A 26740-nucleotide genomic window follows, 5' to 3' on the forward strand; every position below is an offset into this window, starting at 1 on the left:
CAATGTCCACACCTGTAGACACCATCACCGAACCCACGCCGGCTACCTAGCCCTTAACTAGCTCCAAGGTCTGTGCACGTACTGATGCTTGCTGCCTCGCCAGCGGCCTCTGTGTCTCCATCACTGCACTATGCCATGTCTCACCACTTGTCTGCAACACACTAGACAAGGACACATGAGCAAGACCCCCGCCCCTTGTCCTTCCCTAGCCCGATGCTCCTGCACCTCAACCGCTTCATCCTCAATTAACACTTTGCCTTCCTGTAGGCTATCCTGATCGTAATCCACCATTGTCCCACCCAGAGGGCACTCTACTCACACCCATCTCGGGCCTGTGCTCTCCACCTGATGTGTTACTATCGATCTCAACAGTGTCATGGGGCTGACGTTAGACGTCCAGGGGGGCAGTAACAACCCCGCCATACCGCTCTACTGATATTGCCAGTCTGCCAATCTTTCTGTAGGCTGCTCTGAACCTTCCTGCTGGTGGTGCCTATGAGGTCTCTCCAGACCTTCTTCTATCGGCAGTTGAGTGGTCCCCCGTCAATGTCTGGCGGGCCTCACCAGGCCCTACCATTGCTTCTCCTTGGAGCACGGAGCAGCACTAAGCTCTCCCTAGTCTGTGAAACTGTTGTTCCCTGATGACAGGACTGGTGTACTGGTACCCTGGGCCCTCTGGGCTCACTCAAAATTCTCCTCAGGGGACAACAACCAAATACCTCGCTCCAAGGCTATGCTGCGCCCTGCACCCTCCCAGTGTATCACCCCTCCTCCTCCTCACCTTCGCACTGAAGTCCTACCTCAGCACCAGGCATCCAGGCCACCTGCTCCTTAATCTCCCATACGTCCTCCTCCCTGCTCCACTCAAGCATTGCTGCCACAATCGCTGAGTGGGATCCCAGAGCCGGTGGGGACACCCACCAACTCCACCCCCTACACACTATGCGCTGCCCCCCTACTCTACTGCCCAGTACTATAATACTCATTCCTCCTGACCCCCCTTCTCCCAAGGGCCCCCCTACCGCCCAGCACACATGCAAACTTCGCGGGCCCTCTGTAGGCACTTTCACCGCCCCAGCAATTAGGCTTGGGTTGTATCTGACCCTTCCTTTCCAGGGGCCCCTGACCCCCAGTACGTTTTTTCTACCTGCGAGGGCCCCATAACAACAGGGTGTTCAAAATTCACTTCTGTCCCCCCCTGCTCCCAGCACTCCTCCTCTGCTGTTCATCACAAGCAGGCATCGCCACTAAGGCCATCCCACTGCCACATGGCCTTTGGCAGTAGTCCCGTACACGCACAGCCAGCGCAGTCGAGCCACAGCCATTCCTGATTTCATTACTTGAACGGCTGCACCCGCATTGATTGATGCTCCCCGGCCCCTCCCGCATCCTCGATAGGCCAGGCTCCACAGCCCTGCGGCCATTTTCGGACCCCGTGAGCGATGTTCTGATGAAGCAAAGCTTCGCATATTTTGCGGCTTGCCGAAATCAAGAACCTCGTTTATGTATAACAAGGTAATAAATGTACGTCTTACTAACATTTATATTGAGTTTGAGTAAAGTTTAAGACGCTTGCCTATGTGTATTTCTAATGAATTTAATCCATGTCTTCTAAAATGGCCGCCGCTTGTATTTTAGTTACTGCGCATGCGTCAGCCACACTCACGTGTCCTGACGCGTCTGCAGAAGTGGAGGGAAAGTTATGCGCATGCGTAATTCATAGCTGTGCTTATCATGTGGTACTGCTCGTGCCACTGCTCTTGTGCTCGTCTCAATGTAGCTAACATTTAAATGCATAAGTTTATTTCTTGATGATGAGTTAAAAGTAAAAACCCTGTGATGTGTTTTCATGATGACATTATTATGTATTAATTTGTTTTCGCTTACTTTTCATGTACCGCGGGAAATGGGGGTCTGAGTGAGAGGAGAGCCATATTGGGGGTCCCTTCTGCGCCTGCGCGACATTCGGCAGCACGAGGGACCTTGGCTGATGGAACATAGCCAGCTGGCAGTGATGGGCGAGATGCTCCTGAGAAAGTCACCTCTGCCCTGCGAGAACAGCGAATGTGGCTTCTTATATGATACATTGTATTTTTGCGCTACTGTTAGCTCATGGGAACCCCAAATCTGCTAGGCGGTACCCAAATATGTAAATGAAGGCTTCAAATCGTGTATTGTGATTGGTGTGTTACCCAAACCCTACCTTAGGACCAATCGAAATTGAGGGATTCTGACACTTTGCAACATTGGGGGGTGGTACACTGTCCCAAAACTGTATATCTACCCTGGGTTCACCTAGTGAACCGTCCGACTTGTCTGGTTTAGCTGACCTGTCACTGACCCAACGCACTCAATAGGTGACTGAAGATACAGAGCGCTGCGGAGCACTCTGTCCGAAATTGACCATAGACTAAGGTTTTACTGAACCTTAAAGTGCTGGCAAGGCACTTAGCTGGGAGTTCGCTGACCCAATCGGGGTCTTGATCGATAGCTGCAGAGCGGGTGGAGCGCAGGCGTTGCTTCCGAACTGTGGGTTCTGGTCCTGTCCTGAAGAGGGTCCTGTCCTGAGGGTTTGCTGTCCTGTCCTGAGGGTCCTGTCCTGATTCCTATTCCGAGGGTATCCTGTCCTGGGTGTCCATTCTGCACCTGCTGTCCTTTGAGGGGTATCCTTCCTTGAGGGTTTCCTGTCCTTAACTGACCCGTGGCCAGGGTTTGGTTTCCACACCTTTTTCTAGGTAAATATTACTCTGAACTTCTTAAAATTCTTGCACCTTCTGAATTTCTAACTTTTGCTTGAATAAAGTTCAACATTGCATATGTTATATTTCCATGCCTTTCCGCAACTATTGAACAGTCATTTATAATTTTGCAAAGTTATTCCTATGTCTCCTCAATTGTTAGAAATTATATTTTGCATAGCAGTGTGTCATTTTCTGATATGGTCTAGAACTTCGTTGCCTAGATTGTTCAAAGGTCCCTTCACCTTAAGTGAAGCGTGTTATTCATTATAAGCTCTCCTATAGTCACACACACATAGTCTATCCCTGTTTTAGATAATACTGACTTGCATAGTATCTTTTCTCGTTACATTGTATTAATACTTTGATGATTACTCTGTCATTATTTCTTTCTGCCTATGTGATTTACGTTATCTTGGTTATTGATTGCCTTATTTTACTGTATCTCATGCAAGAAAATATTGAACTTTAGATAAACATTTTAAAACTTCCAGTTGTCCGTGGTCATTTAAACAGTATTTGAATGTTATTGGTTGGGTTTGTATTTTGCTGCTTTCCTTTTACAGCTAGCTCCCTGATTCATTGTGGTCATTAGGCACCTGCATCGGTGGATGGTAAGTCGGGTGCACTGAAATTTGGTAGCAGGGAACACACACACCAACTTGATAGAGCTCGTGAAGTCACCTGATCGATGTATATGGTGATTTGAAAAGTATATGGGCCCTGAAGCCGGAAACGGCGAAAACTGTTGGTCGGGTGGCCTCGCGCGCTCTATCAGTTTTCTGGTAGATCAGAGGATGGTTAGGGACTAGCTAAAGGTTAGGCAGGATTAGTTGGACTAGTTAAGTCGGAAGCTGCTATTATATTAATGCTGCTAAAAGAGCGGCTGTTCTGAGGGAACTGATCACTCTCTTGTGAATACGCTGCTGAAATTTATGAATTACTGTATTGTTATTATTCTTGTTCTTATATTGTTATATGTACTAATCCATGCAATTGTCAACCGTCTTGTTTCTTGTTGTCCGAACTCCCCGGGGAATTGAAAGGGCAAGTGGTGAATAGAATCCATTGTCCTGAGGTCACAGGTTCGAGGAAAGTTAGGTGCAGGTTAGGATAACCGGGAAGCACTAACTAGGGTTTTCTGAATACATGTGTGAATAAATGACAGTAACGGGGTTCATTGGCAAAATTCCCATAGTGGCGTAACCTAGTAAGGGTCACATCGGAAGAGTAGCAGGTTCCTCGGAGCTAGCGTGAAAGCAGAGGGGTCCGCTGAGAAACCTTAAACTCGGAACATATCCCGGAAAGAAGTGGATGAGTTTAGGGGAATAACAGGTTCACCGATGCTAGAGTGAAGGGTAGGCGGAAGAGATCTGCCCGCAGCGAGTGAAAAGTAAATGGAAGTAGTTTACTTGCAGTAATAGAATTCTTTCTCTGTCTAGACACTTGAGCACTGTGGCGAATGTGTATTTGTTGTAAAATAACCAAGCACTGAGCACTTTAAAAGAAAGAAAGTTTCCGTTACCTTGTGAAGGGAGGGAGTCAGTCGCGAAGCGCCTCTGACGTCACTCTGTGCCGCGCTGGGATTGGTAGAAGCAGCGGGCGGGTAGCGGAGCTGAAAATTGTAAAGGAGGGGTGAGCGCCAGAGCGTGGGAACTGTCTCACGAAGGGGCCGCGCACCCATTGGCGGAGCTTATTTTGTGTCGCGCACCCATTGGTTGCACGAATTTCTGAAGCGCGTTCTGATTGGAGGTAGTTTGTAAACAAAGTTAGCGCAGAAATCGTATGTGGCACTCGCGGACTACAGAGACGCGACCTGATCCAAGGCATCTAGGGTTTGAAAGGGATCAGTGGAAGGCTAACAGATACGATATTATGTACGGAACCAAGAGAAAAATGTCCCTTGTAAATAAGGTGAAAAATTATTTTAAAACGGACAAACCGATTAAATCTAGGGAAGGTGTTCTTGTCCCAGCACCCAATACTCCCGCCTCATTCATGATGTTTGACCGAGGGTACAATACCTGTGTGTGGCTGGAGAATTGGGTGAAGTACACAAAAGATGACGGAGTATTGGCTTTTCCGTTAGATGGTACTTTCAATGGTAGGATCTTATTTAATTTAAGAACCCGAATGAATGAACTGCATCCCAGACCGAGACTAACGCAGTATGAGGCATTGGAGGAATGGGAGATTGAGGCTTTTGAAAGAGAAAGACCCCGAATGGACAAGGGTTTGACCAAGTGGTACCCCAGGCTGAAACAGGAGTCCAGGGATAAAAGGATGAAACAGTGGAGACAGAGCATGATTGTTGAGGGTCTGTTTCCCATGATGCCGGCATGTCATAACATTGGAGCGGGTGAGAAAAGTACTGAAAAATGTAAGCATTGGGGGGCCCTGGGGGAATCAGATGATGAATTAATAGATGACATCTGTACCAGAAGTCCGCCACCTTACAATGAGGGAACCCGACCTTCCAGTGTAGGAGATGTTCCCCGACGCCACTTCCTAAAGGAAGAAGACAGGTCCCTGGGCCTGGGAGGGGGTGGTCAAGTATTGCCCTATCCTGAAAAACCCGAACTGACGGAAACTAGGGACGTATATCCCAAAGTGCCCGTAAGTCAGGAAGAAAATTATTCACGTACGAAAACCTTTTTTCCCCGACCCTTGTATGAAAGCGAAGAGAAACCTTCGAATTCAGGACTGCCTTTTGTTCAACCTCCCTATAGGGAAGAGCGCAGGTCCTTTAATACTGGAACTTTATTCCCGAAACCAAATTATGGGGGGGGACCAAGTGAAACGCATCCTACTGCCCCGAGTTTTACTCCTCTGCCTACTGTCCCGAGTTTTACTCCTCCATTGACCCCACAGATATTACATGACACAACTCTAAGAAGGGTACTAGTGGAAAAGGAGCAAGAGGCTCTAGCTAGACAAAGAACAGAAATAATTCAGAAAATTTCTCAGATAAATACCAGTCCTGAGGCATTGACTATTCCAGTAACTATTGGACCGGTGGTCCCGTTATACGGAAATGGTCAGGGAAATCCGATTACTCCAGTCATGACCCCAGTCATAGCAACCCCGAGACAGGAACCAATCATCATAGATGATCAGTCCAGTGAATGCGAGTCTGAAGTTGCGTTTTTGGAATTGCCAAACAAACAGACTGGAAAGGGAATACAACAGAAGTATAATCCTTTTAATACAAAAGAAATTAAATTAGAGACAGCAACAGGTACTAGGAATGTCTCTCTGGTAACTCCGGATGAAATTGAGAGTTGGAGTCGTGAATTAGAGAAGCAGACTCCGCAAACAAAACCTTTAGACCTCTACAAGCTGAGGGTTGAAATAGAAGAATTAATGGCAGGAAATGTGGGGTTGGATCGATTAAATACCTACTCTGAGGAAGAATTGTCGTTCATATGTAAAAGCTTTACAAGGAACACCAGAGTGCTCCACGAAAAACTGACCGAAACAGCAGTTAGTATGGGGGTAGATATTTCAAAATCCAAGCCCTTACAGAAACCGTACAGAGCAGACTTCTCAGACAAAGATATAGAACACCTGAATGTGGCAGGGAAGAAGTTGCAGATTAAAGAATTAATGGGGGTACTGCAGAAATGGGGAGATGTGGAAAAATGGAGAAGCAGGTGGGCGAAAAAGAGGGAAGAGGTTCGCTCCCGACAAGTGACTCCCGAGTTTGCTTTAAGAGAGGTAGAAAAACCTGAGCAGTTATGCCCCATGCGCGAAGTTCCAGGAGGGAAATATGTGCATGTCCCCTGGTCTAGGCAGGATATTGTGTCCTTCACGAACGATTTTCCAAAATTACGAGAGAAACCAGTTGACTGGTACCGGCAAGTGGAGAGGTTCGTGAAGGTACAGAAATGTCTGTGGAAAGACCTGGATGGGTTTTTCGACATTGTGGTTCCAGTAGATTTATGGACCCAGTGTAAAATAAACATAGACTGGCCGAGTGAGGAGTACCCAAGAAATAAAGAAACAGGGGAGCCATCAAAGGATGTCATGCGAAAATATGAGCAGGTGATTCAGCATTTGAAAGAAAAGGTGCCCGCAAAGGAAACTGATTGGACAAAAATAGATAGAACAACACAGGAAAGGGACGAGACAGTGCACTCCTTCTATGAGAGGTTATTGCAGGTATTTAAAACATACAGTGGTATTGACAACATCGACCTGAAGGATATGACGCACTTTATTTACAGGTTTGTAAATGGTTTAAGACCTGAAATTTGTCAGTGGATAAAAGACAATAAAATCTGTTGGCATACTAAGAAAATGGATGAGGTCCTGCGGTACGCTAAGTACTGTGAGGACGAGATGGCAGAAAAGAAAAAGGCCCTTAAGGAGAAGGTTATGTGGGCTCAGGTGAAGCTCGCAGAACAACAGGAAAAACAATTGAGTAACATGGTTAAAAATGCTGAGAGCAAAAGTCCTGGGGGAGGGGGTGGAGGAAAGCCCCGGCCCAAATTTAGCAGGGAAGAGGCTATGAAAAAATTTCCCTGCCATCAGTGCGGCGAAATTGGACACTGGCGAAACGAGTGTCCCCAATTAGTCGATGTTAATGAGAAAACTCCTGATTTAATTCCACAGACGCAGAAAGAAAGACCAAGAAAGACTCAACCCCAGGTAAAAACAGTTCAGGTGCCTCGAGCACCCAAACAGGTATACAGGGGAAGACAGGCAGAAAATGAAGAGATAGAGGTTTGGGAAAGCGGGGAGAACAGAAATACAGCAACTTCGCAGTATCTGCTGAATGATACCTTCCTTTGTAATGAGCAGGACTGACGGGGCCTGAGAGGGGAGGACGAGGAGTGCGTACTTGGCGCTTCCTTGCCGGTAGACCAGTCTGGACCATATATTGAAGGAAAGGTTGACGGAAATGATGTCACCTTTCTGTTGGACACTGGCGCTACCCGTTCTACTGTAAGAACAGTGGACGTTCCAAACCTACCCCTCTCGGGAGAAAATATCCAAGTAGTAGGTGTATCTAATCAATTGATTAGTACTCCTGTTACCGAACCAATGGAAATTTCAATTGGAAATTTTAAACAGATGCATAGATTTGTCGTCTGTGACACCAGTCCAGTGAATCTACTGGGTCGTGATTTGCTGTGCAAAATGAACTGTACCATCTTTTGCACCCCAAAAGGTGTTGAAATACAGACCCCAGATGAAGACGGCATTTATAAATTATTGTTGCTTAGACCTGACTCAGAAATTAAAAGATTGACCCTGCAGGACTTGCCCCAAGAACTACAGGAAGCCGTAAAGCCAGAGGTGTGGGATTTCACTGGAAAGGATGTGGGGTTGATGAAAGATGTGGACCCCATACAAATAGCCATCAAGGACAATGCAGTATATCCTAACACTAGGCCCTACCGAATGAATGCTGAAGTGAAAGCAGGTGTCACTCTGGAAATACAAAAATTATTGGAAGGAAACATCATACAGGAAGTGATGAGCAGCCCGTGCAACTCACCGATTATAGGCATCAAAAAGCCTAGTGGCAAGTATAGGGTAGTGCAGGACCTGAGAAAGGTTAACAAAATTGTAGTTCCTTGCTGCCCTATTGTCCCGAACCCTGCAGTGATTCTGTACCAGATTCCTTGGGATGCTGAGTGGTTCACTGTGATTGATTTGTGTCATGCATTCTTTTCGATACCCCTGCACCCCGACAGCAAATTTCTTTTCTCATTTGCCTTCGAGGGTCACGTGTATTGTTGGAACAGGGTCCCTCAAGGGTATACAGAGAGCCCCTCTATCTTTAATCAGATCTTGAAAAAATGTCTAGAGACTTTGATCTTACCTGGGAACTCTGTGTTAGTCCAGTACATAGACGACCTTCTACTGGCGTCTAAAAGTCACCGGGACTGTGTAGTTGACACCATTGCCCTCCTAAATCATCTGTGTGAGAAAGGGCATAAAGTGGCCCCTGACAAACTACAGTTCTGTGCAAAATCAGTGAAATATCTAGGACACCAGATAGAAAAGGGTGTCAGAAAAGTCACTTCAGAAAGAGTGAGAATAATTCAAAAAATGCAGTTGCCCCGTACTCAAAAAGAAGTCAGAATGTTCCTGGGTGTATTAGGGTACTGCAGGCAGTGGATTCTGGGATTTGCAGCCTTAGCCAGGCCCTTGATAAAAATGACCACGAGAGGAATGCCAGATGTTGTACAGTGGGACGATGAAAGTCTAATGGCTTTCACAAGATTGAAAAACTGTCTGTGTACAGCCCCTGCGTTGGGAATGCCAGATTATTCCAAAGAGTTCGCACTTTTCTGTGACACTCGCGATAATTGCGCATTGTCTGTCCTGACTCAAGAACATGGCACGACCAGGAGGCCTGTGGCCTATTTCTCTGCCACACTGGACCCAGTAGCTGCTGGGTTACCAGGCTGTCTAAAAGCAGTAGCTGCTACCTGTGCAAGTTTGGAACAGAGTGAGTCCATTGTCATGGGACATCCTGTGACTGTGTATGTTTCACATGGGGTGGTAATTCTATTGACCAGAACTAAAACACAGTATCTCACCCCTAGTCGGCTGACTAAATACGAGAGGATTCTTGTGGGTGCAGCAAATGTGAGCATTGTAAGGTGCGGTATTCTGAACCCTGCCACTTTACTCCCCGACCCCTTGGAAATGGAAGGTGGGGATGATGATGAACATGATTGTATTGATCTGACAGAGTTCAGTACCAAGCCACGCCCAGACATAAAGGAAGTACCATTGCCTGTGCATGATAAAGAACTATTTGTGGATGGGTCCTGCCTAAGACATGAATTAGGAGGCTTGAGTGCTGCTTATGCAGTAGTGTCTTTCACAAAAATTGAACAAGCAGGTTACCTATATAACATCAAGTCTGCACAAGTAGCCGAATTGATAGCCATGATAATGGCTTGCAAAATTGGGAAGGACTTACGCATAACAGTGTATACTGACAGTCAGTACTGTTATGGCGTTGTGCATGACTTTGGCCAATTATGGCTACAGAGGGAATTTATGACTTCCTCAGGTACTCCCATTCGGAATGCAAAGATTGTTCATGACCTTTTAGAGGCCATCCAGTTGCCCAAAGAACTGGCAGTGGTAAAATGTGCTGCTCATCAAAGGAGCATGGACAGAGTATCACTGGGAAACGATTATGCTGATCGAGTGGCTCAATGGTGTGCCAAAGATCGGTATATTATAAATCCAAAACGAGGGGGGCCAGGAACCAGCTGCCAGCTTCAGGTGTTTGAGGAAGTGCCTACATGGGATGAGGTGAGAGAGTGGCAGGAGTCGGCTCCTTGGCAAGAAAGAGAAAAATGGAAAGAGGATGGATGTAGACCGAGACGTGTGGATGGTGTCATCATAGGTCCAACTGGTATGCCTGTGTTACCCCGACACTTGCTTGGCACAATGGCAAGATTAATACATGAAGGATCACACATTGGTAGGGATGCCATGATTCTGGTATTTCAACAGACTTGGTACAGCAAGAAATTCAGGAAGGTAGCAGAGTCCCTCTGCCAGAGGTGCCTGTCATGTCAGCAGATGAACCCAGGCAAAAGGACAATGGTTGAGCTGAGCAAGATTGGGAGGTCAGGGGGTCCCTTTATAAAAATACAGATTGATTTCATCACCATGCCCCTTTGTGAAAGAAAGCGATATGTCCTTGTCATTGTGTGCGTATTTTCGAAATGGGTAGAAGCTTACCCTACTCCCAAAAGTGACGCACTGACAGTAGCGAAGTGTTTGCTAAAAGAACTGATACCTAGGTTCGGAATACCATGCATTATTGAATCAGATAAGGGTGGACATTTCCAGAATGACATACTAGCTGAACTCTGTAAGGCCTTTGGAATAAGGCAGAAACTCCATTGTGCATACCACCCAGAGGCTTCTGGAATAGTGGAACAAGTAAATGGAACTATCAAAAACAGACTAGCAAAGCTGACAGATGCTACTGGCATGAACTGGGTGAAGGCCCTGCCCCTGGTCCTGATGGGACTGAGAAGTGTTCCAGACCGCAAGACAGGCCTAAGTCCCCATGAAATCATTATGGGAAGAGTGATGAGACAAGCATGGGTGCCAGGAAGCAAATTGTTGAGCATTACTGATGATTTGGTGCTTGAATACTGCAGAAGATTGGGTGACCAAGTGCGTTCTATCTCTCGCCAGATTGGAGACGACGGCATCCTTAATCCAACGACTCCTCTCCACAACTTGGTTCCAGGAGACTGGGTCAAAATAAAGAAGCACACTCGATCAAGCTGTCTGGCACCAAGGTGGGGAAAGAAACGCCAAGTAATCCTGGTGACAACCACTGCAGTAAAAGTCGCAGGTGTTCCCCAGTGGATCCACGCCGGACACACCCAGAAGGTATTGCCAGACAAAGGATTTGAAGAACCAGGGCAACCAGCAGAGGACCCTGAAGAAGTCAGACCAGTAGTAACTGACAACGAGCAGCCCAGCACCAGTCAGGTTGCAGGAACAGCAGACGTTGGCCCAGGAGTAGTTGACTGCGAACTGCCAAGAACTCAGCCTGCTGAAGAGATCCAGGAAACTGAGCCAGGAGTAGCTGAAGACGAGCTGCCAAGCATATGGCCAGAAGAATGGATACCGATGATTGATCTGACCGAAGATCCTATCAGAACAAGAGAACGACTTAGTGAAGGTAGAGAGTGGACTAGTCAGGAAAAGCAAGGCACAGGCGAAGAACGTCAGCGACTTGAGATTAAAATCAAAACTGAGGAAGGAGAAGGTCAGACAGGGACAGAGCACGTGATTGTTACAGATCAAGTGAACAAAACTGAACAAGTACCCGATACTGAACAAGTGCAAGATACAGAACAAGTGTTTGATACTCCTCCGCTAACTCCTGATGTGGATAAGGGACAGACTAGACATAGAGTAATAGTTCGAGCAGAAGAAAATCAAGAGATCGAAGTGCTTGAACAGGATCAGATAGGGTTAGAAAAACGGGTTCAGGAAACAGAAACAGAAACAGAGACAATCGAAAGCAAAAAACAAAATATTCCTGAACAAGGCCAGATTAGCAACCAGGCAGAAGAATTTGATGCTAGCCCTGGAACTAGTCAGATAAGGGAAGAAAGAGAAGAAAGTGGAGAAGAATTACCACAAGATAAAGAGAACAAGAGAATAAGAAAAGAAAGTGAAGTCCAAGTACCGACTAAGAGACTAAAGAAAAGAAACAACCTTGAGCCTAGGTTTGTAAAAAGACTGAGACTAAGGATAAAGACAGTAGAAGAGAAACGTGCAGAAGCAAGAAGAAGTGCTCGAATAGCAGAGCAAGAAGAAGACTCTTCCAAAAGAAGAAGTGAGCGAATAAAAAGACAAAACAAAAAGTACAAGTCTCCTGAATGGACACTGGTTTTGGAAGAACTTGAAGATCTTGATATAACTGACGTAAGCGACGGAGAACCTGTCCCAGAGTACTCAGCTGAAGAGGAAGACGAACCACCGTGAATTTGCACAAAGTAAGCTAGTTGTGTAAAAAGTAAAAAAGAGGGGTAAGAACACTCCTTCTGAGCTAAAATGTCTGATTCAACAGTGAATGGTAGTCCTAGTTGCAGCCGTTTTAAGACGTGTTGCAAGGTGTGTATATGTAGTGTAGTAGTACTGATAGTTATCTGGATAGGATTAACAATTTTCATTCCCTTTGCTGTAAGTAAAGATACTAACATTGTCCCTACTGAAGTTGTAAATACTGACAATGAGGAGCTGACAACACAGAGTGTAGAAAGACATGAGAGAGCATTGAGACAAACTAAACGAGACTTAGAAGCATCAGATGAGAAAGGACTACATTATCATGGCATGAAGAACAGGACACACTTAAATGTTTTCGCAAACTTGTTAATACACTATGTAGAAACTATGGAAATTGAAGATTGCTATGTCTGCATGAAGCTACCTACTTCGGTGGCTGAAGGCGTGACATACCATCATCTGCCATTGACATATGGAATTTCCTGTAGCATTTTAGCTAGTTTATTTTACAAAAGGGGACCGTTACAGTATTATTACTCTAACAATGACGTGATCTTTTCTGAACTTCCTATACGTGGGAACTTGAATCCTGTACATACCAAAACTGACACCATAAGATATATGGGAGACTACTTTCTGACTATAGGGAACATTGACATAGCAGACGCACACAGAGATAACTTGACTTGTTCTTTGCGTGAGCAGGAAAAGATGTTCCTGAACATGGCAGAGAAAAGGAGAATTAAAATTCAGAAGAAGGCTAATGACGAAAGTCAGAAAAAGCCAAAGTGGGCAGAAAACATGGAAGGCACCTCATCTGGTGGAGCGGGTCCTGCTCTGTTGCTGGATTTTGAAAAGAAAGGCAAGCTATGTCTTCACCGCGAGAAGACTAGCTATTATAATAATGTTTTCATTGGTTCCAGTGAATGCGAACATAATTACAAGGTAATTGGAGGTTGGGGTTTCAAAAATGGGTCAGAGCCTGTGTTTCCTGGAATTTATTATATTTGTGGGGACAAGGCTTATTTCAAATTGCCGGATCACTGGTATGGAAGCTGCTATTTTGGCATTGTTTTCCCGAAAATATACCATGTGAATGGAAAAGCTGGAAGCAATGAAGAGACTAATGGCTTAGTGCGTAGTAAAAGAGAAAGTATAGGTGAAATTATGGGTAGTATTTTCAGTGCACTGATACCTGGAATGGGAGTGGTTCTGAACACTCACAGAATTTGCAAATTGTCTACTATAGTAGATGTGCTGTCTACTGAAACAGCTCATGGATTTCTGCTGGTCAATACTGAAATGGTTGCGATCAGATCAATGGTTTTACAAAATCGACTTGCTCTTGACACCTTATTAGCGAAAGAGGGCGGAGTCTGCCGGATGTTGAAGGCGCAACATTGTTGCACTTATATTCCGGACAAAAGTGTACAGATCAAAAGATATGTGAAAAACATTACTAATTTGGCAAAGGAACTCAAACCACTCGAGGTTGATAGTGCCTGGAAGAGACTGGTAGATGGTCTCTCAAATGTAGGTCATTGGCTTGCTAGCATAGGTAAAAGCTTATTATTCAAAATTCTGATGCCAATTGGTATTATAGGTCTTATTATACTTTCCATTTTCTTATGCTGTAAATACCGCAAACGCACCAGAAAGCACGAGGTTAATGCAAGAGGAGTGAAACGAAGTGTGGATGAGATTGAATTAGAGGAAGTGAATGATCAGATATACAAAAAGGTGAAAACTTCTCACCCTGCTAAAACTGAAAGAGAAAAGTTAGAACGGTTGCTGGAAGAAATAGAACTTTATAAAGTGTGAAAGAAAGTTGGCATCTGGTTCCATTATAATTTGTGATGATAGTAGATATCATCAAAGAGGGGATTGATGAAGCAAAGCTTCGCATATTTTGCGGCTTGCCGAAATCAAGAACCTCGTTTATGTATAACAAGGTAATAAATGTACGTCTTACTAACATTTATATTGAGTTTGAGTAAAGTTTAAGACGCTTGCCTATGTGTATTTCTAATGAATTTAATCCATGTCTTCTAAAATGGCCGCCGCTTGTATTTTAGTTACTGCGCATGCGTCAGCCACACTCACGTGTCCTGACGCGTCTGCAGAAGTGGAGGGAAAGTTATGCGCATGCGTAATTCATAGCTGTGCTTATCATGTGGTACTGCTCGTGCCACTGCTCTTGTGCTCGTCTCAATGTAGCTAACATTTAAATGCATAAGTTTATTTCTTGATGATGAGTTAAAAGTAAAAACCCTGTGATGTGTTTTCATGATGACATTATTATGTATTAATTTGTTTTCGCTTACTTTTCATGTACCGCGGGAAATGGGGGTCTGAGTGAGAGGAGAGCCATATTGGGGGTCCCTTCTGCGCCTGCGCGACATTCGGCAGCACGAGGGACCTTGGCTGATGGAACATAGCCAGCTGGCAGTGATGGGCGAGATGCTCCTGAGAAAGTCACCTCTGCCCTGCGAGAACAGCGAATGTGGCTTCTTATATGATACATTGTATTTTTGCGCTACTGTTAGCTCATGGGAACCCCAAATCTGCTAGGCGGTACCCAAATATGTAAATGAAGGCTTCAAATCGTGTATTGTGATTGGTGTGTTACCCAAACCCTACCTTAGGACCAATCGAAATTGAGGGATTCTGACACTTTGCAACATTGGGGGGTGGTACACTGTCCCAAAACTGTATATCTACCCTGGGTTCACCTAGTGAACCGTCCGACTTGTCTGGTTTAGCTGACCTGTCACTGACCCAACGCACTCAATAGGTGACTGAAGATACAGAGCGCTGCGGAGCACTCTGTCCGAAATTGACCATAGACTAAGGTTTTACTGAACCTTAAAGTGCTGGCAAGGCACTTAGCTGGGAGTTCGCTGACCCAATCGGGGTCTTGATCGATAGCTGCAGAGCGGGTGGAGCGCAGGCGTTGCTTCCGAACTGTGGGTTCTGGTCCTGTCCTGAAGAGGGTCCTGTCCTGAGGGTTTGCTGTCCTGTCCTGAGGGTCCTGTCCTGATTCCTATTCCGAGGGTATCCTGTCCTGGGTGTCCATTCTGCACCTGCTGTCCTTTGAGGGGTATCCTTCCTTGAGGGTTTCCTGTCCTTAACTGACCCGTGGCCAGGGTTTGGTTTCCACACCTTTTTCTAGGTAAATATTACTCTGAACTTCTTAAAATTCTTGCACCTTCTGAATTTCTAACTTTTGCTTGAATAAAGTTCAACATTGCATATGTTATATTTCCATGCCTTTCCGCAACTATTGAACAGTCATTTATAATTTTGCAAAGTTATTCCTATGTCTCCTCAATTGTTAGAAATTATATTTTGCATAGCAGTGTGTCATTTTCTGATATGGTCTAGAACTTCGTTGCCTAGATTGTTCAAAGGTCCCTTCACCTTAAGTGAAGCGTGTTATTCATTATAAGCTCTCCTATAGTCACACACACATAGTCTATCCCTGTTTTAGATAATACTGACTTGCATAGTATCTTTTCTCGTTACATTGTATTAATACTTTGATGATTACTCTGTCATTATTTCTTTCTGCCTATGTGATTTACGTTATCTTGGTTATTGATTGCCTTATTTTACTGTATCTCATGCAAGAAAATATTGAACTTTAGATAAACATTTTAAAACTTCCAGTTGTCCGTGGTCATTTAAACAGTATTTGAATGTTATTGGTTGGGTTTGTATTTTGCTGCTTTCCTTTTACAGCTAGCTCCCTGATTCATTGTGGTCATTAGGCACCTGCATCGGTGGATGGTAAGTCGGGTGCACTGAAATTTGGTAGCAGGGAACACACACACCAACTTGATAGAGCTCGTGAAGTCACCTGATCGATGTATATGGTGATTTGAAAAGTATATGGGCCCTGAAGCCGGAAACGGCGAAAACTGTTGGTCGGGTGGCCTCGCGCGCTCTATCAGTTCTGCCCCTGCTACAGAGACCCCACAACTCCTTGCACCTCACTGGCCCACTCAACGTGTTGTCGAGTGGCCCCTCTCACTTACTTTGCCCCCTGTGGACAGTGCCGCTCACATTTTGTGAGATAGCAAACATGCCCAGACCACAATGTGGTCTAACGCCCGACGCGCTGGGTGGTCCACACTCACACCGGCATCTCCGCCAACAATTAAATCGAGGCATCCAGCCTCCTTCAGGAGCCGCATCGCCTCCGCCACCTTTGCCTCTGCAACAGCCATACTAGCCTCAACTAAACAAGCGATTCACTGCCAAAAGTACCAAAATTGCAAAAAGATATAACCTAAGACTCCCTGCCACCAATGGCGTGGTCACCTGTACTTAAAATGGTGGCAGGGAGCCCAAAAACAGCAGATATATAAACCATAGACTACGCAAAACACAAAAAACGCCCAAACAAGATGGCAGTCACCTGGACTGAACCACCCTCCCAATATCCCCTGGTAGCAGACCTCCAAGTGGTCGACTGCCCCCTCAACCCCCATTTTCCCTACTGCAGAAACTTCAGTCTATTAAGTGGTCACTGCAGTTGGATGCACAACCGATCAGTCAACAGACTAACTGGACCTGGGCCAATGAGAACTGGCCTAAAATTAAGTTTTTTAGGTAAAACGTATAGTGAAGCCTTGTGGGCCGTATTGTCATTGCTTTATATTCATGTTATACATCTTGAAAAGGATTTAATTCATATATGCGACCCAGTCTGGGAGTGGGAAATTTCAGCATTTCAGGTTTTGATCAAAGTCAGTATTGCTTGCGCAGAGATAGAGAAGTGAGGAGTAGGTTGTTGGAACGCAGCAGTATATTCAGGGTTAGATGGTGAAGTCCCCTAGGACACAGTTTCTAACTCTGGTTTTAGCAGCAGCAGTGGCTCATCCCACCTGTCCAGTACTTGGGAAATGCACACACTTGATAGAGCTCAGCAACTATAACGCACCTCTCTTTTTTTTGTTTTTTCTAGTTTCCAAGAGTTCGAACAACACAGAGTGTAGAACATGATTCACGGACTACGAAATACTCAAATAAGGATGCCGTGTTTACAGATCTGGATCCAGACAATGTGAGTACAAGTGGAGAGGTCCCTGCACTACTCATCTTCCATTTTTACTTTCCAGCCATCAACCTTGCAATTCATATGCACAATACATATAACAATTTCTTCTCCCATGCGTGGTACTGAAGCTCTAACCTTCCAATTCTATCTCACAAGTGCAATGATATAACACTGTTATTACCATTCCTCCACCCAGGTAAAGCACAACACCACTACTACCTCACAGTTGTGATGCTATATCTTCAACCTTGGAAGTTTGCTTCCCAGGTGAGACAATAAACCACTATTCCTAACTAAACCTAATAAATTACAAGTTATAAAACTAAGGGCCAGAATGAATAAGGTTTTGCGCCAGCTCAGAACAACACGAAGCATCACATGGCATTTACTATTCAGCTCACAATACTCTTTGCACTTAATATGTGGTTTTTCCTCATTGCATAGCTGCTTGGCAGATCAAGGCAAACACCTAAAGGTATTGACACAAAGCCAAGTCTACTAAGAGAACTTGACTAGGCTTTACATTAAAACCAGCTGCTTGAAGCAGGTGTAAACAGGGGTAAATGTGTTCTTCTCGCAAACATTTCAATATATTGCATATATGCTGCAGCGCACAATACACTTCCAATATGTGGGATCATTCTGAGTTTGTCTAAGCACATGAATTGGAACTGGAGGGATTTGCTTCCAGTGCAAATTGTAGATCAGGCTAGTGCACCCTCACCTCTGAACAGGAGCATGACAGCAGAGCAGATTAATCTTAGTAGATATGGCTCTGCATGGTTTCACTCTTGCGCAACTCAGCACTGCAAAGTTGGCTGTAGCCCTGCTTTATGCGGAAAATTAGTAAAGCTAGGCCTAACTATCCAACTATACATCTCACTAACCTTGCACCTCTATCTTCCAGCTGAGACGTTACAACCCTAACGTTCCAGTACTACCTCCGAGTTGAGGTATAGCACTAACCTTCTGAAACTACCTTGAAGTTGAATCGATGAATAACATATTCAAAGTTCATCTAGCAGTTTAGGTACTATATTACTCATTCACTGTATTATTCACTGTTTTGACTAATATTCAGGAGGGTTATTGCATTATTTCCCATTACAAATATTCCTCTCACCTAGTTCACTGCATCACTTATGTTAAAAATGTATCCCAGATGACGAAAAGTTATCTTTACTGTTGGTATTAATATGCATATAGTTCATCCCTAGCTAGGAAACAATAGAGTGATGTACATAACATTGCGGAAAGGGCTCAGATGGAGTTTAAAAGTATCAAAAGGACTCCCAAAACATCTCCCACCTTACCAACATTGTTCAATATTGGATGACTTCTCAACATTCAGAATCAAATGCCTCCAAAGGTGGCTTTCTCCTCATTTCTGCTTCTCGATCACCACTATCACTACAATCCTCGTTAGACTCAATCAACATCCTCACCTGCAAATCTACCATGTTCCATGCTGTCAAATCACTAGGAGTCAACCTTGACAAAAGACTGATTCAAGCTAACACATTGGTCAGAAATGCACACATTCAATTGCATCTTCTTTGGGGAATCGGCTGCTTTGCAAGATCTCAAAACGGACTCAATCATTGGTACTGAATAGATTTGATTACTACAGTTCTCTATTGAGTAGCCTTGCTCAAATTCATCTCACTCCAGTAAAAACAGTTTTAGATGTGGCACCACGTTTTGTCTCTGGGGCCAAAAGGAAGACCATATCTCACTTGAATTGTTAACACTCCACTGGCTTCCCACTGAAGACAGAGCTGTGTACAAAATAGTGTACATCACCCACATTGGCCTTCACACATCTACTGCACATTACCTGGCTGCTCAATTAAAGATTTCTGCTGAGCCTAGAGCATCATGGAATGATCAAGCTTAGATTCTAGAACCCCAACCTTTAAAAAGGAATGATTTATGGACAAATCCTTTTAAAGGAGCGCGACCAGAACCTAGAATTCTTTACCTCTGAGCCGAAGCACTGATCCGAGTATGTACACTTACCTCTTTATCTCAATTTTATTTGATATTTTCCTTGCCTTGCATGTTTTCATTTTGTTACTGGATGTTTACTTTATGTTTTCATTCCATTGCTCGTAATTTATAAATGTGTAATTTCTGCGCCTGATGTAATGCTCTATTCCTGAACTAAAGCTCTCTCACTTTTGGGGAATGTCCTCACTGATCAGTGCACTAATATTTACCTCTGTAGCACAATATTATTTGGCACTTTCCTAGCCTTACACCTTTTTATTCATTCTGTTGCTCATTATTTATGACGGTGTCATTTATGTGCCCTATGTAATTCTACATGTCTGTTGTAAAGCGCCTTAACATCTTTGGGTGATATCTGCACTATAAAATCACGTGAATGTGCATGCATTCAAGACGGCTGTGTGTTTGGACCTCAGCAGGTTCCAAGCATGGAGTGAGGCTGCGGCTGATTCTGGTGGCTTCAGTATTTAAAGTCTAGTGGTTTATAATCTTTTGACGAGGTGGGCTGTAGCATGCAAGACTCCATTCCATGTAGCCAAGGAAGAGACAAGGATGCAGGTGCGTAGTGCTATAAAACCACCCAGATAAGGCAGAACCTGCTCTTGGGTGGGATTTTGAAATCTAGAAGGTAGGGTTTGGCTTAGTATTGAAGAAGCGCTTCATCAGGTTCTCTGGGTTTGAAGGAGAGGTTGCATTTGTGAAGCATGGAACCTATCCAGGCTTGTTTCAGAAAGACATACCTGTTTCTGGGCTGGTTTGATGTGGGTAATCAAGGTTTGTTCAGACTTCATAGGGTCAGTTTAAGCATGGTGCAGGGAGTTTTTGAGGCCATTAATACACTTCATTGTGCAAACCATTATTTAGAGTTCTATATCACTGATCTACTTGTGAAATTATATGCCTTGTTAATCACAAGGACTGCAGTAAACTCTGTGCACAAGTTGAAAATCTCAAGATGAACGTAGATCATTGGCACTCCATGGCTGAAGATGCCCATTCGGGCAATTTGTTGATTGAAAAGGTTGGTGGAAACAAGCTTAGTACAGTGTTGCCAAACCTGCATTGTGACTAAATGTATCTGGGCTTGCTGATGAATGATAATGAATGCGACTGAGAATCTAGCAGGACCTTGAAGGCACGGATTGCTGCTGCCTTTGATGTGCACCGAAGTGTAAATCGCGCGCGTTGGTCTTTGGATATTATTTATTTATGTATTCATGTATTTCTGTATTGTTTTTTTACTAAAGAGAAATAAAACATTACAACAAAGAAGGTTACTGTTGACATTGCACTATACAATATTGCATGGATAGCAATGTATTGATGTTGTGCAGCACATATTTTGACAGATAATACTAGCGGTGTGCACTCTCAATCAACGACAGCTAAGTACTGAGTAGTATATCAGATCATCACCATTAAGAGGTGACTGGCCTCCCATTTTTCCCATCTAAACCCAGCCCTTTTGTACTAGAAATTCTGTGCCCCTTCTGCTAATCGTCGCAATGCGGCTTATCTCACATATAGCCGGGGTATTTCAGACCTAGGGTTACAGGGATTGATGCAAGATAGCTCAGGTTTTAATGAGGTGGATTGTGCCGGGCAGCTTCGTAGTGGGATCCATATATCCTGGATCTGGACGCAGGACTGGTCAGCATAGATCTCCAGTTTCTCATTGTAATAGATATCTGAGTCCAGACAATTTTTAGAGCTTTGGACATCAACCTCTGCCCCAGAAACAGGCAACTAGTCTCTTGGCCAGCAGCAGCACCAATGCATGGAGCTACTTGTGGGCTGTAGCGACCGCAGCAATCTATCCCAGCTGGCAACTCAGGGGCCTATTGGAATGTCACACTCAATCATTGTGGACAGTGCAGCCAATACCTCCCTCCAGTATTTAAGTATTGCGGTACATGCCCATACTAGGTGTAAAAAACTTGCATCCAGTAGCCATCATCTCATGCACTGCAAGACTGCCCTGAGGCCATTTCTAATTTTCTACACAGGGCGTGGGGGTATAGTATGCCCACTGAAGAAACTTGTGATGTAAAATTCACGGTTTGCTGCTTGAGGAGATTCTTCCCATTTGGGAACAGCAACATTTCTAGGTGCTCACTGTTATGTCTAAGCCCATTTCTTTCTCCCGTCCGATCCTAGCAGAGTGATCCTGTTCTAGGAGGTCTGCCTGAGCCAGCACGTACAAATTAGAGATCAGGTGTGTGGTGGATGCTGTGTTCAACACTTTTCTAATACCTGAAGGGTGGCAGGCTCCACTGGGAAGTCAGGAGTGGCTATCCCACTGGTGCCCCTCAGGCGGCAGTGCAAGAATATATCTAAGGGTGTGTCGCAAGTCTGTCCTCTCAATTCCTCAAGTGTAACAAAAGTGTCATCGATATAGAGGTCTCCCCATTTTAGAATACCCAGCTTTTGAAGTTGTGACCATGCCTTAGGCTCCTTCATGCACAGAGTCATGGATGATAGTGTAGTGGTATATGTTGGGAGTAAGTAACATCCCGGCCGGACTGGCCGGGACGGGCACCGTGCATTTCCCCGGTGAGCTGCTAGGTTGGGGGTGGGTTTGGACCCCAAGGGGTGTGTTTTTATTACCGGGCCGGTTTTGCAGCACAGCTGCAATATCAGGCCCCTGTAACAAAAGTGGCAGCGGTGAGACGGGAGTCATGCTTTCCACTAGCACACCCTCCCGCCCCCCGGGGGCCGGCCGGGCTGTTTGCCATGGCTGGTTTCGGTTCCCAGCCCTCTTAGCCAGCCCCTCCCATGCCCTAACACTTCATCTCCATGTGGATATTTTGTCATCCAAACAAGAAACTGGGGTACCAATGATAGAATTGAGCTGGGTGGGGGCTTCACTGTCCGTCACAATTACTATGTGTGATGTGTGGGGACGGGCAATGCAAGTAATAGGTGAAGTGTGCCTGAGCGCATAAAAGGTAAAGTTCCGGGTCATGGGACTTTAAACCCCCCTTCCAGAATTGCAGTGTAAGTGTGTCCCAGATAATCTTCGCTTGCCTACCTGCCCATGTTACACATCTTAGTTACATTTGATTACATTAGATCCTCTACCCGCGAAATGCTTAAGAGAAATCAGCCATATTGTGGTGCCAATCTGGACCAAAATAATAAACGCATCATTATCACAAGGGATCCTCCTGGACTGCCTAAAAACAGGTCAAGTTGTTCCCTTGATCAAAAAACCGACAGCGGATGCAACAGATCCGAATAACTTTCGCCCAGTGACCAACATCCCTTTATTGGCCAAACTAATTGAGAAATGCGTGCAGGGCCAACTGAGCCAACACATCACTAAGTTCTCCCTACTAGATGAATGCCAATCAGGATTCAGATCAGGGCATAGCACGGAAACAGCGATCCTCCATATTGTTAATGACGCGCTACAGGCCCTTGACCAAAATCAAGCATGCTTACTGATTCTCCTGGACCTGTCATCGGCATTTGACACAGTAAATCATGAAGCATTACTGACTAGGCTACAGGACAGGATGGGATTGTCTGGAAATGTGCTGAAATGGTTCGACTCTTTCCTACGGAACAGAACACAACGATTCCTGGTCAACCAATCAATTTCACCACCATGCCCTAACTCAATCGGAGTCCCACAAGGATCGACACTATCCCCTGACCTGTTTAACTTGTATGTCGAGCCTCTTACAGAAATTCTCAGAAACTCACAGATATCCTATCATATGTATGCGGATGACACGCAAATATATATAAAGATCGCCTCCCTTGAAGACATTGAGCTAATGAATGAAACATTAAAAATGGCATTGCAATGGTTAACTACCAATCATCTGAAGCTAAATGCTCACAAAACAGAGTTCTTACTAATTTCACCACCAAGGAGCCATAGGGAAATAAAGGAATGGAGCAAGTTGGTGACTGCGCTCAACTGCACTCCGACTCTAGTCAACTCAGCTAAGTCGCTAGGAATCACTTTAGACGAGAATCTCGACATGAAAGCTCACATTAATTCAATGGCTAAAAGCGCCCGCTTCCACCTGAACTACCTAAGAAAATTGAAACCATTCATCTCAGAGGCAGATCTTAAACTGGCAATCCAATCTTTAGTTATCTCTAGGATTGAATATGGTTGCACCACCTTAGCAGGCTTACCAAAAACATCCACAGCACCACTAAAAGCTTGCCTCAACGCAGCGGTGAGACTCATCTCTGGATCAAGGAAATTTGACCACATATCTCCTCACCTGAAAGCATTAAACTGGCTACCCTATGAGGCCAGAATTCAACTAAAGATAGCATGTATCACGCATAAAGCGCTCCACTACAATACTCCTGGATACCTATCCAAGAAAATTGAGCTGTCAGGAGGCAACAGACCAGCTAGGAGTGCCAAGGAGTTGGTGCTGCGGCCAGCCATCTTCCGAAAGAAAAAAACTTATGACAGAGCGTTCTCAGAAGCTGCCCCCAGATTCTGGAACTCACTCCCTCCAAGCATTAGGAAGACTCATAATACTGCAACATTTAAGCGGGAAGTGAAGAGCTTCTTGATGAGTAAATACCTTACATAGGGAAGTTTTATGGATCATTATTGTGATCTAATGCTGCCCTAAAACAGAACATTTACGTCATCAGAAAGGGAAGACTCGACATGAATAAGATTAAAGATAAATGATGGTACGAGACTGACGCCACTCCTTGTGATAAAGCTGTATACTAACTGCTACCTCATGTCAATGTGAACTCATATATTATCTCACATCCTGAAACCATATAACCTCCTACCTCATATATGTTGGCGTAAATGGCAATTGATATAAATTCAGCCTTACAGTACCTCTTAATGTAAAGGACTCACTCGAATGGAATGTAGATATATAAGCACCCCCCTAAAGCCATATAATTATCTACCTCATATCTATATGTTGTTTAATGGTTACTATTCTTGTTAATCTTTATCCTACTTCTATGTAAAGAGCTCTGATACCCACGGGTCTTGTTCGCGCTATACAAAACTTTATAATAAATAAATAAATAAATAAATACATAAGATGACCATTTTCAAAAGGCCTATATACCCACCCAGGGACAGCAGGAGGACTATCCACCGAAAGACCCTTTCTGTAATCTTGGGGAGCGTTACCAATAGTTCTCTTATACCACCACTTGTGAATCTCAATGTACCCAAATCACAAGATATCTGAGGGAATCAGTGCACTACACCATTGAGAAATCTGGAGAAACAAACCTTAGTAAGTGCGAAGTTCTGAGATTTCTCTCAATTGATTGCATCCCAGATAGAGTTTCACATTATATATATTCACATATCACCATGTTTAAACCTATGCTTGGGTCTCTAAGTTATAGTGTCATTGTCATCTGCATATAAACAGCTAAAGATATGCAGAGCAACCTAAGAGCGGTGATGCCTGAGTGTGGCAGCCAGAGGCAAGACTGCCTGCGCACAGAGGATAGGTGAAAGGGGGGCATCCTTGATGATTGCCCGAGAAATTTCAAAGGGCTGTGCATCAAAATTGTGGATCCGAAGCTCAGCAAATAGGTTTATCTAATCCAATTGAGGCATGGTTAAGCTGACAAGAATGGTACAAAGGTAATTCTACTCAGAAGAGTTTAAACAAAGCTTGCGGTGAAGGCGGAGGAGGGTCGCCCACTGCTCTCTCAGCAGTGAAGGCATGAAAAATAAAATGAACATAAAACAGCTTATTATCATTTTTTTTTTCCTCGCTGAGACGAATCTAGAGCAAGGTGAGGCTGGGCCACCTTATTGGACAGCAGAAGATAGGAGAAGAGGTGGGCACTGCTGCAAGTGCGCATGTCAGTTTGGCCAGCCGTCTTAGGACGGCCAAACCAACAGGCGCACTTAGATCTCACTTCCCGAGCTGTGCTGCACAGCCAGGTGGAAAACAGGCACAGGCTCACAGAGCTTGGCTGAGCATCAAACCAGGCTGCTCAGACCAATCCCGATGCTTCTCTCATGCTGACTATTACCAGCATGAGAGCAGCGTCTGGATTGGCATAGGGGAGTTTGGGAGTCTGTGCAGGAGTAGAGAGGCGCAGAATAGCACAGAGTCATGTATGCCACTGAAATATAATAATTGAACCCCACCAGGGCATAAGTGGGCATGCCTCTCCTTGTGTAATAGTTAAGCGTGTTATGAAACTTAAGGATTCCTTCAAACAATACTCCCAACCCATCTCACCTACATTGGCATCCCAAGTGCACCAGGACAAACCATAAACCATAACAAATATCCAGCTTAGTCCTGTGTCTAAAGACTACACATGCCAAACTACAATTTGTTTAACTAAGGGTGTTACCTATGTAGGTTAGACCCATGAATCGGCTGTAGATTGTGAAGGGGTTGGAGGACATATAATGGTCACCTTTGTGTGCCTTATGCAGGGTTATTGGTGTGTGCAAACGTAGTAGACTAAGGATTATGATGACAGACGTGTGCAGAATATGGTATTGACCGATGTTATACTGATGTAGTTCGATCACTGGGGCTGTATAGTGCTGGTGCCTGTCAGGCTGTCATTCTGTGTCATTGTGGTCAGTTTTAGGGTCAGCCAAGTAGAGCAGGCAATGTCATTGAGTGTTCTTCCTTGTGGCTCTCATCAAATATTGTGCAGCTTTTTGCTGGTCTGGAATAAATGGTGCTTTTGGTGGTAAGTGATCTTGAGACAAGAGGGGGCACAGCAATGCTTTAAAAATGTCCTCTTTCATCAGTTGCTTTTTTATGGACAAGAACTACTGGTGCGCTTTCAGTACTGCCACTGGGAATTCTTGGAACAGCAATATCTTATTGCCCTTAAGTGCCAGGGTGTGTATTTACCGGACTAGTTGGAGGGCAGTGTCTCAGTCTGTAAAGTAAAGCAGTCACGCTATAATGGAGAGCTCCATGGCTCAGATCTGAGATCTTGCTGCCAGGGTCCTGTAAGCTCCCTACGTCACTTGGCGACAGGAGAAGGCCTCTGAAATAAACAGTGTTACAAGCAGGCATTCAACATACTCCTCCAACCTGCCTGTGTTAGTTGACTGTGGAACTATCAGTATGTGTAGATTGTTGCAGTGATATCTTGCCTCTAAATCCTAATTTTTGCCTCTTTGACCTGAAACACTTTATCCGTGTTTTGTAGCAATGCTGTTGTTGTGTCGTAGGTAAGGAGTTCCAGTAGACTTGGTTAGGTTACAGATGATAAGTTTATTGTTCTTAGATGGTAAAATAGGTTTTCCAGTATATATACTCAAAGCCCCATCAGGAACAGCCTCTCTGCTGCTCAGCCCAGGATCCAACTGACAGTCCACTAACAGCATACCCAACAGTCCAATGACATCACATTCACACTAACATTCCACTCACACTGGCTGAACAGCAGAGGCAGAGAAACAGGG

At 44.6% G+C, this 26740-nt stretch overlaps 1 protein-coding gene across 2 annotated transcripts in view; it reads left to right on the forward strand.

Annotated features, from left to right (window-relative positions):
• The window catches only part of FA2H (fatty acid 2-hydroxylase), a 718995-nt gene that overhangs the window by 257492 nt on the left and 434763 nt on the right, over nucleotides 1-26740 (forward strand). For both annotated transcript variants that reach the window (XR_013603655.1, XM_078669850.1), the window contains exon 2: nucleotides 17224-17322. Coding sequence is in view for 1 of the 2 variants with exons in the window: in XM_078669850.1 (XP_078525976.1) it covers nucleotides 17224-17322 (99 nt within the window). In the remaining variant the exon portion in view is untranslated. The remainder of the gene's footprint in view (nucleotides 1-17223; nucleotides 17323-26740) is intronic.

The sequence above is a fragment of the Lissotriton helveticus genome, chromosome 12 (assembly GCF_964261635.1).
Source record: "Lissotriton helveticus chromosome 12, aLisHel1.1, whole genome shotgun sequence".
NCBI lineage: Eukaryota > Metazoa > Chordata > Amphibia > Caudata > Salamandridae > Lissotriton > Lissotriton helveticus.